Raw genomic sequence first — 19133 nt, forward strand, 5'->3', positions numbered from 1 at the left:
TCTAATAACTTACAGTTCACAATAAGTGTGAAAAGTGAACCTTTCAAAGCTGCATTTTATTGAACTAACAGACTGCTGGGCAAGATTGACGAATTTGGAAAGGCTTGTCGACGTCAGCGTTTGGACTTTCCAGAATTCCAGTCTGTCTTTATGCATTCCAGAGTTACCGAAAATGAACACGCAATAGTTGCAAAGCTCGTACATAAATGTTACTGCTAGTGATTTTCTGCATAAGTACTGTGTATCCATTTCAGTGTAAAACATAGAACCACCAGGTCTAGAAGACCAGGGAAAGTATAAAGCATATTGCTGTACTTTATGAGAAAAAGTATTGATTTATTTTCAGAGCTATTCTGTGTTTCTTCCCAGGTTATTTGCTGCAATGTGATGGGAGATTCCATACAATTTTCAGTTCATGTGATTCATCTTTCATCTGCTACCTCGGGATTCCCATCGTACACAGTGAAGGTTTCCCCCCTCTATTTACAGGTAAGATTAATAGATCACCTTTTACATCCTTATTTTTGTGGTTACTCGGATTTCTGTAATTTCCTTTGCATGTGGACCGTGTACCACAGTTAACTAGTATCTACTGGCCCTGAAATGCCTTTTGGCACCTCAGCACTGACTTTGCTTCTTCTGGAATGTCTTAGGAACAAAAACCAGATCTTCTTTATGTAGTTTCGATTCTTTGAAAGCCTATGATATTGTGAGGCAAGGCATAACCTTTTTTTGTTGGTGGTGGTTAAAAAGGTGCATTATGTCATTTCCTCTACTCCTGTTATAGTTAAGCCTTCATTGCACTGGCATGAGGTTGTACAACCATATATTGCTGTTGTCCCTTCTGATATCTTAGTCCTTCCGTAACTTCTAACTTGCGTTTTTAGGTGGAGCCTAGTAGACAGAGCATGTGCCGAAGAGACAGTGCATGCGCTGATGTTGTGAGCCATATTGTGGCTTAGCAAGTGCATAGAAGGGCTCGGAACCTGCCCTTTGCTTACCATTGGTTTGTTTCCCTGTCACTAATGTGCCTGTTTCTTTTTCACATCTCAGCTCGTCAATTTTGTGGTTGTCCCTCCCATTAAGAATTGCGTCTTTACCTTTGCTGTGATTAGCTGGCTTTCTACTTCCACTACTTCCACTGCTTACTTTTCAAGCACTACTTTTTACTTTTCTGTTAAGCACTCAATGAGAGTGCATGTGTTTTTAAATTGTCTAGCTCGTGTACTTCTCTCCCCTGCACTCCATGTGCTTCTCCCCATCTCTCCCTTTTGCGCTTGTCCATGTGCTTCTCCTTGTTTTGCCCCACGCCCTCCTAGTTGTCCCCCTGTACCCTCTGTGTTGCTTTCCCATCCCTATAAACTATCCCTTGTGTTGCTTTGGCTTCCTCCACCCACCTTCCGCTGTGTTGCTTTGGCTCCACTATCATGTGTTGCTTTAGCCTCCCGCCCTGCCCGTGTTGCTTTGGCTCTCTTGTTGCTTCTGTTCTCAACTCCCCATCCCCTTTGCTTTCAATTAAAAAAACACACTTTGCACAATTTCTTTTCTTTTTAGTTACAGATCCAACTTGGATCAGTAAATACAAAAAAGAAAGCACCTGTGTCATTTGGTAGATATGCGCATGCATGCCGAGTGCACCTACAAAATGGCGCTGTGTTTGTGTCAAAGGCTTTCTTTTTCTGTTATTTTTTAAGTTTAATTCAAAGATGTGCAGCATGGCTAAAAACCATCGGCAGTGACAGTAGATCACAAAGGTGAGGTCAGTTGGCTTTGCCAATGCTTGTTATTTATTATAACTGGTTTTTAACAATTGAATGAAACGTTTATTGTGGAATACCAATGCTCAGTAAACTCTTGCTAGCAGTTTAAGAAAATACTTCATGGATTCAATCTATGTGAAATCTTTCCTGCTTACATTCCCCAACACATTTGGAAGTATGTTAACAAATAGCATGTGTGAGTGGCTGAAATTCCTGGTACTTTCCATAGTTGCTGATGCATATTGGAATTTCAATCCATGACTGCTTAATCATTCTTCTGAAAACAACCCATTTTTCATTGTTACACAGACAGGAAATCCTGGCAAATAATGCATTGGTTGACCCACGTCCGCTTGTAAAAATCTATCTCTCTCTCTATCTCTCTATCTCTCTATCTATCTCTCTATCTCTCTATCTCTCTCTCTATCTCTCTATCTCTCTATCTCTCTATCTCTCTATCTCTCTATCTCTCTATCTCTCTATCTCTCTATCTCTCTATCTCCCTATCTCCCTATCTCTCTCTCTATCTCTCATGAACTTGGCCTTGATAACTCAACATTTTATATGAGAATCAGTTGTTACACTTTTTAGGTCTCGCCCGAGCGAGCATGCATTCGCTGCTCAGCGAGGCTTTAGTAAGGACTTCCGAGTGTGACCACACGCTCATGCGTGTATTTTTTTTTGTTGCTGCCAGCCTATTGGCCTTTGCATGCATCTTTCTTAGAAAGACAGCACGCAATTGGGCGAAGGCGGGTTTTTGTCCCACATTTTCTTAGAATGTTGACGCCCACGGCCTAGAACTTGCGGTTACGTGCAGAGATACGCAGTGTGCCATCTGCTTCGGGTCACATTTCAAAGCTTGGTTTTCGTCGCTTTCACTTTCGCAGCCGCATTCTTACAGCGCACACACCACTCGCGGGACGCTGCAGCTGCATTCCTCGCATCCCACTGTGTTATGCCTGCGGGAGCGAGCAGCTGCAGTGCCTCCTTGTCTGCATGGTATTTGGGAAAACTGGTCTTTACATCGCTGTGGGTGCTAGTCTGTGTTAGTTTTCATCTATTGTAGTCTCCTACGAAGGAGAGCTTACTGGTACGCGCCCGTTAAGGTCTTCAATGGACTAAAGTAGGTTAGATAAACCTTCACTGTGGGACGAACTTGAAGCGTTGATGCCCAGCACACTGAACAAGGGCTACGAGATGACTGTGAAGGTCCAAGGTTTGCTGTGACTTAAGTTTACATGCACTTATTTTGTCTGAAAGGGCTAGTATTGCACCTAATATCTGGTTGCAATATTTAAAATGGGACAGTACGGACACGTCTTCATACTAAGTATTCTGTGATACCTGCAGTTAGTAAGTACCTGCGCTTTTTATTTCCATTTCAAGCAATGATTGTATGAACACACGGTGCCTGCGAAGGAATAGATGCAGCAGATATGACCCCACGCCCGCCTCCCAAACACACACAGCTTTATAGACGCGCATTTTACCTTTCCAGGAGCTAATCGGAAAGAATATAAGAACCTGCAGTGAAGCAGTATTAAACGACCATTGGTAGACTTTAATACAACTCTGCACCTCAGTCATTAATCATAAAAAGTGAATGGTCGTCTACTTCTGCCCACGGTGTCCCTTGATTTTGGCTAAAGGCTACGATTTATTTTTTGGGTTCTTCAACTCCGCAAATTCATACTGAAATGCAGAGTCATAAGCCAATTCAGTAGATCAATAAGTTTCTATACTGTTGCGCCCCGCATTCCGATGTATAGCTCGGAGAGCTGATACAACGCCGCTTTCACTGTCAAGATATTGAACCTTCACGTGTTTCGGTTTTCACGAGGGCTCAGGAGGTGAGAGTCTTTGAGAGACATCCTAACGTCACTGCGGTGCCCACAACTGTCTTAGAGTTGTCGGGCGACGGACATTGGCACTTGCGTCTTTACCCACTTGATCCCCTCGCGCATGCTTAATACTTTAGATGCCTCATCGGATTTTACAGTCGGTCGAATCCAGCACACACGTGAGGTGATCACCTGCTAATGGCACAACATGCTTCTCGCGAGAACTCCGTGAGTCCCTACTCTGTGACGTTCAAAATCTAGTTCTCTCGCGAGATCTGTGTCATGTGGTATTTGAGAAGATTTTTATTCCGATTGCCTCGCAGAGGTAGTTATAACTCAGTTGAGGTGAGAAAAATCCCCTTCGTTCCAGAATACCCAATGCCACAGTCCCCATGATCGTGGGCGTACTATTTTATTTAATCTTGTCTCCTTTATTTAGTAAAATATGTTTTAAAATTAAGCCCTTCAGGGCCACTGAAAGCTCAAGCCTGAAGCTTGGCTATGTTCGAGGTCCATTTAGAACATCGAGCCCAAAACCTGCGTACCCCCTGGTTAACTGGATGTGACCTATGGTCAAAGCTGTCGACTCTGGCGCTAAGGAACCAAGTTTGAGTTGGCCCTTGTGATTCTGGACAAATCACTTATTTACCCTGATTTTACAAACCGGTGTTCTGTAATGTAACTGGTGCTTCGGATCAAGTCTGCGCTTTTCAAAAATTGGAGAAAAACGCACAAAGAGGTGGAAATAAAGCCTTAACATAAGAATAGACAAATATTAATTTAGTGACTGAAAATGTACAAAGTGAAACCTGGACAAATAGCAGCTTCCCCCTCTTAAACTGATCTTAGGGAAATATTTTCTTTCACAAAACCTTTTTTTCATTATCATGTATTTTTTTTAAATTTTGTAGAGACTTTATCATATTTCATGTGATGTTTGTTGTATGATTTACATAGGAAACAGTTTCAGGTCTCAGCTCATGCACAGACTCTAAAATCCAAGACAGACCCTTGGCACGGCTATCCCTGTTAATTTATTGGCTTGCTCACCTTTACTTCTATGTTCTTTATTGAGAATTGAATAATAAAAGACATCACTGGGCGTGGTTTCTGGGATACATGATCAGAATTACACCAAGAGGTTGCTTAACGAGATCGACGGTGGATGGTCTTGGGGAGCCCTCAGTCTCACTGCATTGCCGAGATAGATCCTACTAAGGTTGATACCTTAGATGTCTCTTGGGAATTTGCTCTTTCTGTAGGGTCACCCCCGATTTTTTAGGTCTCGCCTACACAGCGTGCAAGCGCTGCTTAGCGGGACCTCTTGGACTCCCTCAGCACTTTTGTTAAAACTTGTGCATGTTTTGCACTGCTCTCTATGGGCACTCGTGGACGTTTGGCATCTCCCTTGCGGGAGCGAGCAGCGGCGCAATCTGTGTGCAATTATCGCGAAACAGATGGGGCCCCTGCTCGCTCCTGCAAGTTAAGCGATGTGTGAGTCTCGCCTCCGTTTAAAACCTGAGCACTCTTCTGCTGCAGCTAAGACCCACGCGCAGCTCCCTGTATGTTGAGGGGGTGGAGGTAAACAACCGGCCGTGCGGCTCAAAGGGGGAGTAAAGACCATGATCCCTCGCTCTTCGGTGAGTGATAGAAAGCTCGGGCTGTGGGCACACGCGTGGTGGTGAACTACAGGAGTGAAAACCCCAGGGAGCGGAGTTAGTTCTCGTGGAAGGTGCACGGGTGCTGCTCCAGTATAAGGAGGCAATCTAGGCCGCATGCTGCAGCGCTGCTTGGTCAGCACTATCCTAACCCACCTTATCCTGCCCTTTCTCTCCCCGGGCTCACCCGCCGTTGCTGCCTGCTCTTGCCGCACTCTGGTCCTGGTGATGAAAAGCAGCGAGACTCCCAAGACTTTCGATGCCGCTTGGTGCAAACCACCTCTAATTCACCGTAAGATTAGTGATCAAAATAACGAGGCAGGCGCTGGAAATTGGGAGGCAAAGAACAGGTTTATTTCTCCAGAGGAGAACACATCACATCAGACACCGGGGCTATCGTCAGGAGGTGCTCTAACTGCATCTCTGTGGCATGGCCTTTTATATGCTTTTTAGTCGGTTTATTACATGGTCAAACATTCCTGGCATCAGTTTATTGCATACTCAAACATCCTTGGAATCCCCGCCTCAAGCTAGTTCCCACACAGACCCGGCAGCAATCTTCCCTCCACCCAGATCTAACAGATGATCTCTATCTCGCAGCTAGACATTCCGACAGGATCTAAAAGTACGTGGGATAAGTCGGATCTAAGGGTTTGTGTCTTTGATTAGATCAGGCCCCTTTGTTGGTGAAACAAGCCCTGCCGTGTGCGGGTAATAAACTATGTCCACAGGGGTTGGTTAGTGCCTGGGACTGAATTGAGTGGCCAGGTGCAGGTTAGTGACTCCGGGGCATTGTCATGCTGACAAGGTTTTACGACCCTGGTACATGTGTTCAGGCTTGGTCAGAGTGCAGGTGGATGATAGCGAGGTCGGGGTGACTCACAGGTGACCAGCAGAGTATGAAATGGCCGCGATGTCTAAAATGGTTGCTGCTAACGCGGACGTAAATGCCCTCACTAAGCAAGATGGCGCCGGCAATGTTCATATTTGTCGTTTTATTTTCTACACTGGCCTTGATCACTCTGGCTCCCCCGCGCCGACCACCGGCCGTTGCTGCCCGCTCCTGCCGCACTTTGTCCCTTGTAATCCTGCCCTTGATCCCTCGGGCTCACCCGTACCGACCACCCACCGGTGCTGCCTGCTCCTGCCGTACTCTAGTCCTGGTCTTGATCCCTCGGACTCAGCCGCGCTGACCACACTCCCATTACTTGCGGCTACATCCCGCACCCCCAAGTCCCCGGGTAAACCCATGTACAACACCTGGGTCAGCGAAAAGCCACTTCATCGAGCCAAGGACAGAAAAGTCAACGTTTATTAAAGAGTTCAGAGATCCCCCAGGCCAGGAGGGACTGTAAAGGGACTTCGGAAGGCAGAATAAGCGGTAAGAGGAGACACATGGTTCAATCCACACAGAGCAGTTTGCACAAGTATATAAATAATACATCTCGGGGTTAAACTAGCTTACCTGCACGACCTGGGAGACACAAACTGCAAAAATTAGATCGACAACACATAAAACATTCAATAAAAAAATCAAAGAACGACAAGACCAATTAAACAAGATACAAGTAGAGCAGTAAGAAATGTTCATTGTTGTTTTAGCTTCAGAGTTGCTTTGTGCGTAGGCTACATTCACAAGGCTAAAGAACACTTCTAGCTGCTTGTGAGTTCAGAAAGTACTTCCTAAATCCAGAAGTTCACAAACCGAAGCCCCGAGGCGGACGGCTTCATCATGAACCTAAACACAGCCTAGAAACAGTCTGGAGGTGGCGCTCCCAACTCGCAGCCGAGCACCGCTGTGCGAGTTCAACGAGTTCATGTACACATCGTGTCTGCTCACCGACCTATTGTCCATAGGCACCCTCCCCCCCCCCCCACCCCTCCCCAGCATTAAACACACATACTTTGTAAGGAGATGATCGCAGAAACGAGGAGGGCGGGAACAACTCTTTAACCCATCTGAAGTTTGCTGTTGTAAACGTTCTGCACGGGGCCTAAGCAGCAGCGCCCCCTCAAATGCCTCGCTTCTCCTGTGCCAATCACTCACGGGTTGGAAGTAGGAAGCGAGAGGGGGTCGAGGACAGCTAGAGGGGTGGCCTTCAGAAAGGAGGAGGACCGTGTGTTTCCGATGCGTGTCATGCACTCCCCGCCCCCTTGCATAAAAATCCAATAAAAGCTTACAGTAAGCGCAGCTGGGGATGGTACAGCGCATGGTTGGATTGGGATTAGAAATCGTCCTGGGCATGCTAAACAAGCATTGGCATAGCCAATAGGTCTCGCCTTTGGGACCTTATAAGTGTTTAGCCATGCAACAGTTGATGTTGTTGCACCAGGGATATTGTGCTGTATAACTGAACACTTATAAGGTCCCAAAGGCGAGACCTATTGGCAATGCCAATGCTTGTTTTATCTTAGGCACAGATGGGTTAAGTAATTTCTCAGAATCATAGGGCGTTAAACGGAGGCCAGAAAGTCAGCAGCTTTAGCTGCTAATTACATCTCCTCCCACAGTGGTAATTTCTTTGCTCTATATCCACTATGTCCTTCCCTGGTGTCTGAACAACTGAGGAATCGCAGATCATTAGGGCTAGATTCAGAAAAAGGGTAATGTGTAATGCAATCTAAACTTGTATAATTATACAATATAATTTAATATGTGACCGTCTCGTGTAAAGTATCCAATATTGTACGTGCTCTTGCTGCAATAAAAATCTGCTCTGTGAACGAACTTGTCTGCTCAATGGGACTGGGCTGGTGTACTCCATTCCAAAGTTTGACAGTCTCTAAGCACCTCAGTTCATAACAGATGTCCACAGCCAGGGTTTAACTCACCGGCGGAAGTTGTTTTTAAGACAACATCATTAGTCATACCACACTCATCTAGGTGAGTTCAGGTTTCCTCTTTCCACTCTGTTCCTTCCTCTACAATCCTTAAATGTTCTTCCTGCTGTCTCCCATTATGAGAGCATGATCTTTTACATTGCTTCTGATGACATTATTGCAACACAATGAAAAATAACATATTCCCAGAACTCCCTCTAAACATCAGAAATCATTTGTTTCATTATGCAAGTAGATTAATGATGTTCAACTTCATTACAGAGGAGTCTATCATGAAGGACCGAACCAGCCTGACCGTGAACCAGGGACAAATCTGTTGTAGTGCTATTGAGCCTTTTTGACACCGCTGGCACAGTGGCTAATGGGGCTCAACTAAACCTGCACCAGCTTTGAGCAGAATAAGCCCTCGCTTGGAACAATTCCAATACTTGACATTCTTTAGAACCTGAATAGTCAAGTTAACGTCTTAGAAGTCCCAGAGGGCTGTTCTTTCCCGATAAGTTATTCAGGTATTGTTTTTCAGTGATTGTGGCTGGGAATTTTGAATCCAGAATATCGACGGGAGAGAATATCATTTATTTTATTTAAGGATTTATAGAGCGCGTAGCTACCCTTGGGCGTCCCAGCGCTATCGTAACAGCTTGACAGTGCTCCTGGGATGGATTATTGGGGGAACAACCAGGTTTTCAGCAGTCTACGGAATGAGAGAAGGTTGTTTTCTTTGCGGATGTTGAGGGGTAGGCTGTTCCAGAGCTTGGCAGCGTTGTAAGAAAAGAGACGGCCGCCCGAGCGTGCTTTCCTTATTCTGGGGACGCTCGCCAGAAACAAGGTGTCCGACCTGAGCTGTCGGATTGATTTGTGAAGCTTGATGAGAGGTCTCAATATTGGTGGGCCTTTGCCTTGTAAGATTTTATGGGTGATGCATAAGGCCTTGAAGGTAATACGCTCTTGGATGGGAAGCCAGTGAAGCGCCTTGAGGGATGGTTTAGCCGAGCATCTGGATTTCGTTCCCGTGAGTAGTCTTGCTGCAGCGTTCTGGACGTGCTGAAGTTTTTTTGTGACAGCTGTTGGTGCGCCTAGGTAGAGGGCGTTTCCATAGTCTAATCTCGATATGATGAGGCCCTGGATCAGAATTTTCCTAGACTGGAGGGGGGGGATAAGAGGAAGGATCTTACGGGCTGCTCGCATGAGCCCAAAGCAAGTGCCGGCTGTTTTTCTTGCTTGGGCTCTGAAGCTAAAGTCCTGGTCTAGCCAGAAGCTTAAGCTTTTAATTTCTTGTTTTGGTGTGGGGGGGTGCCCATGCTAGGTGGCCAGGCAAGGGTTTTGGGGAGTTTGTTTGGGTCGCCAAGTATCATAATTTCGGATTTCTCTCTGTTGAGTTTGAGTCTGGAGTCGCCCATCCATATAGATATATTGTGCAGGCAGGTGACTAGGTTCTCCATTGATCGGCCTGGTTGATGGAGACGACTAATTGTGTGTCGTCGGCGTACATGACCACCTTTATGCCGAATGGTGCGGCGATGTCGTCCAGGGGGGCCATGTAAACATTAAAAAGTGTGGGGCTCAGGGAGGAGCCCTGAGGGACTCCACAGTTCAGGGGGCGAGGTTCGGAGTGTCCGTGGTTGTCGGCAACTTGGAAGGTTCTGTGTTCCAAGAATGATTTTAGCCATGCCAGGGCGGTCCCCGAAATGCCAGTTTTCCGGAGGCGGTGAAGGAGGATGGTGTGGTCCACCGTGTCGAAGGCGGCACTCAAGTCCAGGAGGATCACTGCCACTGATCCTCCTGCGTCCAGGATGGACCTTGTCTCCTCTGTTACGGCCAGAAGGGCAGTGTCAGTCCCCTGTCCAGGTCTGAACCCTGTCTGAGAGTGGCGAAGGAGGTTGTTAGTCTCAAGAAATGTTGAGAGCTGTTCATTTACAATTCTCTCTGCCACTTTACTGATGCCTGGGAGGAGAGAGATGGGTCTGAAGTTTGAAGGGTCCAAGGGGTCTAGATGAGGTTTATTTATGAGTGCCTGAACTGTCGCGCTTTTCCAGTTGACGGGGACTATCCCGCTGGACAGAGAGGCATTTATCAGCCTTGTAAGAAGGGGGGAGATAGTGGGGGCTACTAGATGGAGTTTGCTCATGGGGGCTGGGTCGTCCGGGGAGCCACTCTTCACCCGCTTGAGAATGTCCAACAGTCTCTCGATGGAGACGGGGAGGAAGGCTTTCAGGGCTGGTGCATCTGGGTCGATGGGCCCAGCTGGGAGGTCGGTTAGGGGGGAGGTATTGGGGAAAGTCATTGTGATTTTGAGGATTTTGGAAGAGAAGAACTCAGCGAGTTGGGTACATCTGGCACCGGTGGGGATCAGCAGCCGGCTGCAGTTCAGGTAATTTCATGAGAGATTTTACTATACAACAGTATCATGGGTCACAAAATCGAAAGGTAAGTGCACAGAAGGAGGTAAGGATTTACTATTCTTAACTCAACTTGTTCATACCTTGTAGATATATACATCACCAAGGTATGTATATGTTGAGTTGGGTATAGCAAGTATTTAGAAATGTACCTTTCGATATTTTGTCCCTCAATATTGTTGTAATTATAATCAGTCCCGTCGATTATTGGAGATTTGATATTCCTGCCCACACCTTTTTAAACATAGTTATATGGGGCCTTCACTAATTCTCCTGCATGACTATCTGTTCAGTTTTTTCCGGATTGGGTAATAAAACACGTCTGTGCCTGCACGTCTAACACTCTGGGTGCTCTTAAGCTGCTCTTAAGCTGCTCGTCAACGCCCTAATGGTCATACAGAACTGAAACCGGACCACTTGGCCCCAACATAGTTTTAAGAAAAAAACTGTGATGGTAATACTATTTGACCTCATAGGCCGGACAATCCTGTCAGGATCTCTCTCTGTTCTCTTTAGCCCAATTCCTGCTCATCACAACCAAAGGCGGTAGTCTAAGGATTCCTCTTAAATCCAACATGTCAGTGGCAACCCATGTGGTCTTGAAATACCTGGTGAATATCATACGTAATGAGTGCCTTTATCAACAGAGCTGGGGTCCGGTCTTTTATTTACAAATCCAGCAGAGTTGTCAAAGCCATTGGCTCTACTGAAGCCTTTTCAATTATTTGTATGCTGGATGACCTGAAAATGTCATCCTAAAGCACTCAAGATGTTGCAGTCCATAATATTTATGTCCGAAAACAAGAGCCTGCGTTAGTCAAGATACATTCCTGTATAGATGTGCCTTCGCTCAGAGAATTAAGTTCATAATAGCATGACTAGTATATACATTTTTTCATTCCCCACCTGGAATATCTGAAAATAAAAAAATCACCTTACTATCCTGCCACCGATTGAGAGCAAACAATCTCTGTCTTAAAAATCCATTTAAATCCATTCGCACATCGAAGTGGGAAGAGCTTTTTTTAATTAGAGAATACTCCTGTTGGATATCTGATATGCCCTCCTTGTTCCCCTTCAGACGGATGGTTGAGTCTTTTCTGTTCTGGCCTGATTAAGTTCCGGCAGTTGTATCCTTTTGAGATCATATTGAATTCTTCTGTGCCTGTCTGCACATTGTAGACTGTTATTATCCCCCTGATGTAGTTCCAACAGGATGTGTGCTTGCTCCTATGTCAAATTAATTAGAGTTGGTCATAATCCAGATCTTCCTGCAACCTTCATGTGAACATTACGTTTCCATTGGGTTGGAAGGAGCCAATGGTGAAGTAGCGGTACTTTAGGAAAACAACAAACCATATTCAGATCCTCAGAGAAATGCCCCAAGATGACCAGCTTCAATTTCGGTCTTCATTGCCTAGATAAATTGGATAATAAAGATAGCCCCAGACTTGGGGCAAAGATCTGGTTATCACAATAGCAATCCACACCCTCCTTCCTAACATTAAGCTTTTGTATGACTTGGCAAAGTTTGTTGTGATCGCTTCATTCACCAATGATACAACGTTTTAGAGAATTGGTCTGAAAAGTGTTTTGACTTTGATCCGTGGAGTAGGCCCCCGAAAAACGGTTAGACGAGATGACTAGTAACATCGAAGTTTTAGAAATAGAAACCATTATACTAAGACTTAATCATTGGTGTAAGGTTGAGAGTGATGTAAGCCTATTTAGGTAGTACTTGGTTAGTGGACAGCATTGCGTTATTTCTGCAGTGTCATAGCAAAGTTAATGCAAAATATCTTTCACAGCATTAAGTAGGAGTTGTTTTTGCACGGTAACCAGGGGATGCAAAAATGTAATGTCTAATCTGACCACCTAAATACCACAACGTTTATCATTTGGGCACTGGTTTACACAATCCTGGCTCATGTGGCGAATGAAGTAGACTGACGAAAATCTTCTCTTGCCTTGAAGCTGTTTCTCCAGAATTGGTACGAGCTATCCTCCAGTAAGAATATGAGGGTGGCATAAGGGGAAAGAAGAATGCTTCGAGATGCGACTTAACCACAGGAGGCAGGATATTGACAGGGAGGCAATGAGATGCTGCTGCAGAGAGTGGAACATACGTTCAAAATGCCAGAGCATTGAGAACCTTCTGAAGGAGACCAGCCTTAGGTGGCTGCTGAGTCCTGGTCTCTGGCATTCTTTTCTCCTGCTGTGCTGGAATTCATTCCAGCTGATGAGGCTGTTACAGGCTGCCGCATGTGCCATGTTGGGAGTTTCCAGGCATCTGGAAGGTGAACAGCAACCGTGTCCCCTGGGAAGTCCATGGTAGCATCACTCACCATGCAGGAGAGAAAGTGGGCGTCACTTCTGCCTTATGTTCACCCTCTTTTTATAGGTGGAGTGGTAGAGCACTGCCAGTAAAAGGGAGATGTGTCACTATTTTACAAACCAGGTTGGCAGTTATAGGATGTATACAGTTATAAAAATTGGTAAAATCACAAAACAGGAAGGCACAGTATACTAAGGTAAAGCTGCTTTGCCTCCCCGGCAAAACAGCACCCACCAAGTTCTATGCTATCACATAACATTCACATTGCTTACTGTACTGACCGCACACGAAAACCAACCTATTCGGATTCCACGTTGTGAAGGGATACTTGGAACCATTTGGAAAGTCTACCCTGGGCTACTGACTGAACAGGGATGCCATGTTAATGTTTGAATGAGCCGCCTCATAGGTGCCACGTAACAAATGTTTTCCTATTAAAATTTGTTTTTTTTAAATGGGAAGAAATCACTTAAAGTATGACAGCCTAAATGATTATAAAAGCAAACTAATGCTGAATGGTGTTATTAAGAGTATTTTACTCATTATTTTATATCGGTTCCTGGCTCCTCCAGGATATCAAAACTTTAGGAAGCGGCCAGCATTTACCGCGGAGGTATGCTTGAGATCTAGTTCTGTTTGTAGAGCATGCCATACACGTGTTCTAATTATCATAAAGTAGTATTTTCCACACCGCTTGATTCATTCCACAACCGAAACTCAATTAGCTTGTCAACGTCATCCTGTAGGAAATACAGAATTGCCTAAGCAGTGAGAAGAAATGCCAAATGTAACCTTCCAAACCTGCAGGAGATGATTGCCCAATTTTTTTTAATTATACCTTTAATCTATTAATGTCCTGGTAATTGACCAACTTATGACTATTGAGGTCTGATCTACCATTTTATTCATTTAAATATAGAGCCACATGCAGTAGCGTTACCGATTCCATCTTAAGCACGTAAATGAGAGCGGGGAAGTGTAGCAATTGAGAAAAGATCATGCAGCAACAGAGAGGGGAAGCAGGAAGTTGATTGTTCCAATAGGAGCTCAGATAAGGCAGTGGTGAGACTGGCACTTTCAGTGGAGTCATTCTCTGAACAGATCAGTCTTTAAGGAATGCACAGCACTTGTGTAACGTAGGTAAAGTTAACTGTGTAAAGTACTCAGTCGAGAAACAAATTATATTGTTAATACATGGGCTGTAAGTTCTGCTGATGGCATTTCCTGGGTCCTGACCTGCACAGATCTTGTTTTTCATTTCTATAACATCTAGATCAGATTGGCTATATTGAGAACTTAATAATGATCCCCCGTTGTGATTTAGTGTTCGAGGCATGTGGGCTGCTAAATTCATATCTTAGCATTAGATCGCCGCCTAGTGTTGGGTCCGGATGATCGCACATTGTTGTCCTGGAAGAGTCTTCGAAGTATCCTGAGATAGGTGGCTCCTCCCCTGGACTACAGTGCGCATGGGCATCGGCTCCATCCCCAGATTGTTTTTTTCCGCCATTGGGTTCGGATGCGGTCTCGACCTCTCTCTGTCGGAACCGAGAAAAACTAACTTTTTAAGGCCAAAAGGCCTTGGTTTCATAGCGTCGGTATTGTTTGCGCACGGTCTCGAGTTCTTCCGTCTCTTGGAGTCGGATTCAGCGGAGTTTTTTCACTCTTCGGACATCGAGGCCTTCTCATCGCGACACGACTGCAACTTTCCAGCATGGAGCGGAGTCCGTTTAAGTACTGTCCGCTCTGTGGGTCCAAATACCCACATATAGATTTGCACCCCGTCTGTAACAAATGCCTTTCACCAGACCATGACGACGGAAAGTGCAAGGCCTGCGCACAATTCAGGTCTAAGAAGACTCTCAAGCTTCGGCGCGCGGTGCGCCTGGAGGCCAGACAAGCGGCCCCAGATCCGGAAAACATTTTCGGCGACCATGAAGAGGAGGACCAGAGTCATCATCTCCAAATCTCCCCGCCCGAGACGGAGGTCGAGGCGGATCCGGTAGACGACGACGGAGTCGTGGGTCAAGGCCTTGAATACGTCGACGAGGTAGGGGACGTCGAAGAGATTTATGGGGCCGCGGAAGATAGCTCAGGGGACGAGCTATGCCCGAAGGTTACGAAGATCACGATCGGGTCACGGGATCGCCTGTTGGCCTTACCCAAGACCCCGTACCGCAAGCCACGGCCCCGCCTTCAGGCCCGGCCACGGACACACTTGCGGCGCAGCACGTTTCGAAACCGAAACCGAAACCTACGGTATCGACAACACCTAAAATGGCCGACACGAAAACGAAACCGAAACTTATGGACTCGAGCGTCCCTAAAATGGCGGCCGTACCTATGAAAGCTACCGCACCGGCTACTTCATCGACTCCGTCGGCCTCCGGTCCACAGAAGTCGAAGAAATCGGTCGATTCCACAGGGTCGAAGACGGCGCCAGAGGAGGGATCCTCTAAGAAGGGTGGTCGGCATGGGTCAACCGCTGCGACACCGTCCAAGCACGCCAAAGCCAGCGGCACGGCTCCGGTTCCGACTGGGACTTCGTTAGTCGGACGCGTGGTGGACACGGAGGCGACACTGTGGAAAAGTAAATTTTGCCATGTTCTGTGTCCCTACGCCTCATCCATCATATGTTATGTGTGCATGATCAATATGCATATGTTATTCCCCATTTCTGATTAAAGACGCAATTACAGTTGTGTCCACCTCTAGTATGTTAGTTTCCAGTCCTCGTGAATACTACGAATATCAGGCCTATGTAAGCTACGTTGCCACGTTTCTCAGTGTGCACGTTATTCCATTATAAAGTCCCCGTTTCTAGGCCTCAAAAGGGCCCGGACCACAGATTCAGCTCCTGTCTCCTGAAAGTCTCGCTGAGGAGCGATACAGCCCCCACCTGTATCCTCGACCCTTCACTTACTTCCTGCCTCGCAGTGCCCGGTGCACCCCGGCTCTGCCTCTGAGTCTGCCAAAAGTATGTTATAGTTCCTGCTATCAGTTCAGTCCTCCTCCTCTGCATTCCTAAGCTACTGAACTGCATCAATAGTTTCCGTCATTGTCTAGCCTTCTCGTCTCCACGTTAGAGAAATACTGTATTTAATGGTCATTTAATATTCTTCACGCACTACATATAGAATAATGTATGGTCCAGTCTTAGAATCAGGTTAGCCTCTCCCCTCATGACTTCTAGTTCATATCAACATGTTCCCTAAACATTAGATACCAGATAGGGTTTAGGTACATGTCGCTCCAACCCTCCAGACTCTAGTCTCTGCTCCTAGCACAGAGTTCGTAGCCCCCAGCTTCTCCTAGTAACACGTCATTGCTAGTTTTCGCGCACCATTAGGTTAGAGGTCCCGGCTCCTTAGGTAGCCCCCTCCTATGTTTCCGCCCATTTATGACATATTCTGTTACGTTCGCATCACATGTCTATGTATACTCCCAGTTACACCTCTTTTTACTGTTATCTCTCGCGACTGCTACGCGTCACGCCTTCTACTCCACCCACTGTTACGCCCACTGCAATGTAATGCTATGTGTTTGCGCTATGTATATATATCAATGTTATGTTATTAAATGTTAGCGCGCTCATCCCAGACCTAGCCCCAGCAGCTGCTGGGCCTCTTTTCCCCTGCTGGGTCCCAGTTGTCCTGCTGGGCCCTGTCATTCTGTTCCTATGCAGGTTGTCTTGATCCTGTCCTTATGCTGTAATAAACCTGCAGAAACTCCTACTACCTCGAATCTTGACTCTTATTTATTGAGCTATCTGTTATTCATTCATTCATCCAAAAATAGGGTATTATTTATTTATTTACCACATAATGGCGCCCGAATAGGGACTTGCCCTTTCCCCACGCGTCGGTGAAGCCACGCCGACCCCCTGACCCTCTGCAGTCGTGACGGAACCATACCGTGCACTGGCAGATATTTCTGCTCCAAGTATCCCTCAGGCCCACGGAGGAGACGGAGGAGGCGGTCCAGCATCCGAACGAGACGGTGGAGGAACGCGGCGAGTCCCGACCAGAGCCCAAGCCGAGAGTCCAAGGTCCGAGGTATCCGGAGGTCCACCCGTAATTGAAGTCCGAAGTCCGAAGTTCGTCGTCGTAGTCCAGTCCCGTCCGAGGCTTTCCGTTCCGTGCTGCCCGGTGAGTACCATTGCTGGGGTAGTGTCTAGACAGGGTCAGTCTAAATTGACTCCTGGTCCGTGGGTTGGTGGTACCCAAGCTCACAAACGAAGTGTTCACCTAGGTGGATACGGGTCTTGATGTGTTCCTTTATGGGACCGGTATGTTCCGTACTGTTATAGCAGTGCATCCAGTAACTCTAGTCTGTTCCGTTCTCGAGAAATACTGTTCTGTTTCTGTTTTCAGTTTTTCAGGTAGTATTCTGTTCGAACTGTTATGTTATGATATTGTTTAATGTATTTCCAATGTCGTGGTATGCCTGAATTGTTTTCCCAATTGTTATTGTTTTTCGTGTATTGTATTGTGTTCCGATTCAAGTTTAGAATGCCGCTCTTTTCAAAGTTACGTCAGTTAAAAACTAGAAAGGGTCTGCTGGAAGCAGCAGTTCCTGTTCCGCCTAGGGACAGTCCAGGTCACTTTATGTATCAGAAACATGGCATAAGCGCCATATTGTATCTAGATTTATGGGTAGAGTATACCAAACAGTTAGAAGAAAAGTATAGATGGCCCGTATCGGGTACATGGGATGCCGAATGTATCATGCGAGTAGAAGAAGCATTATGGAAAAAGAAAGCCAGACAGTCACAGAAAGATGCCATCGAGTTATGGCGTAAGGAAGCGCATAGAAGAACGGAAAAGGAAGTCAGAAAGTCAGAGTCAAGTAGAGAATCCCAAGAACGAGCTCAAGAAAGAGAATTAATCGAGATAGGTGAACAAGTCAAAGCCGAACAGTCAGACAGACAGAGGCATGCCCTTATTAAGGGTATGTATCCTCTCCTTGCCGAAGGCTTGCCAAAGGCGACCCCAGAGGCACCCAGTAATTTCCCGCCACCACTAGTTCCGACCAAGCTACGTCACAAACCGACCGCAGCTGATATTTTTATTTCGTCCTATCTGGACGACACAGTTCCAGAATATGCAAATCCAGTTCGCGCTCCACCAGTCCCTGTAAATCAGGCACTTCCCGTTCCTCCAGACACCGGAGTACCTGTGACGGTACCCCCGGTCCAGCCTATAGTTCCACTTCCCACTCTGCCAGGACGTAGAGCCTCAGTCGACGATTCTAGTCTAGGGGCCGCAGGAGGAGCTACTCCTCAAACCCCGCCGCCACACAAGCGTTTATCAGCACTCGAATTACATGCTCAAGCATCACAGCGTACTCCTAAAAGTAATAAGTCTGTTACAGAAATCAGGCAAGCCCTTAACGAATGCGTTTATGATCCAGTTCCAGGCGAATATACTATGGTTTTATATTCCTTACGTGTAAGGAGAGTGACCGAGTATCTAGTCACCTTGCCGAATATGAAAGAAGATCTAGACAGAATATATCGTTTCATCCGTACAGGGGATGATCCAGAAAGTATTGGCGAGATTATGTCTCAAAGGAAAGCCGAGATTCAGCTCATGATATTAAAGTTCCTGATCAATTGTCTAATAAGAGAACAAGATTACCCGTCTAAAGATCCCGCCGAAATGAGAATCCTGACAAGGTGGAGTGATAATATAGCCGAGGGTAAGCACAAGACCGTCAGTGCCATGGAAAGTATGTACAAGAAAATTCGTAAAGAAATAATAAGGTTACATGAACAGCGTAAAGCAGCACAAGTAAGCGAGAAAGAAAGTATCTCTGATCCTGAAGAGGAAGAGAACGAGAATCCCGCCAGAATAGCGTATGTAGGAAAATCCAGATTTCCAGATCACCATTTACGCCTAGAACCCAAGTCTGTTTTTCATCATCCAACACCAGAACAAGGTTCTTTAGAACAAGTATTTCAAGCTACCGATCACATTCTGAAATCACGAGTCGGTTATAGTAAGTTAAGTACCATGCATGAACAAGAACTAGCCCGATCAGCAGTCCGATGGATTACTGATTCTACCACTTTTCCAGACGAAATAGTGGCACAAATGTTTCTGAAACTGCCCCCAGCCGAGCAACGACTGGTGGGTATATATATGATCCAGCACCTCATTACTCTGTATGAGGGTCAACATTCTGATCCAGGCCCGTTACACGATATCCTGAACGAGTTACTCCAGTATAAATGGAGAGGTCTAGGTACCGATTTAATTATTGTCATTCTGGAACAGCGCCACAAATATAGAACGTTT

At 46.1% G+C, this 19133-nt stretch overlaps 1 protein-coding gene across 1 annotated transcript in view; it reads left to right on the forward strand.

The window, feature by feature from the left end:
• The window catches only part of C2CD2 (C2 calcium dependent domain containing 2), a 434056-nt gene that overhangs the window by 164278 nt on the left and 250645 nt on the right, over positions 1 to 19133 (forward strand). The window contains exon 3 of the mRNA XM_078656804.1: positions 370 to 489. Within this exon, the coding sequence (XP_078512930.1) occupies positions 370 to 489 (120 nt within the window). The remainder of the gene's footprint in view (positions 1 to 369; positions 490 to 19133) is intronic.

This window comes from Lissotriton helveticus, chromosome 8 (assembly GCF_964261635.1).
Source record: "Lissotriton helveticus chromosome 8, aLisHel1.1, whole genome shotgun sequence".
In the NCBI taxonomy this organism is placed as follows: domain Eukaryota; kingdom Metazoa; phylum Chordata; class Amphibia; order Caudata; family Salamandridae; genus Lissotriton; species Lissotriton helveticus.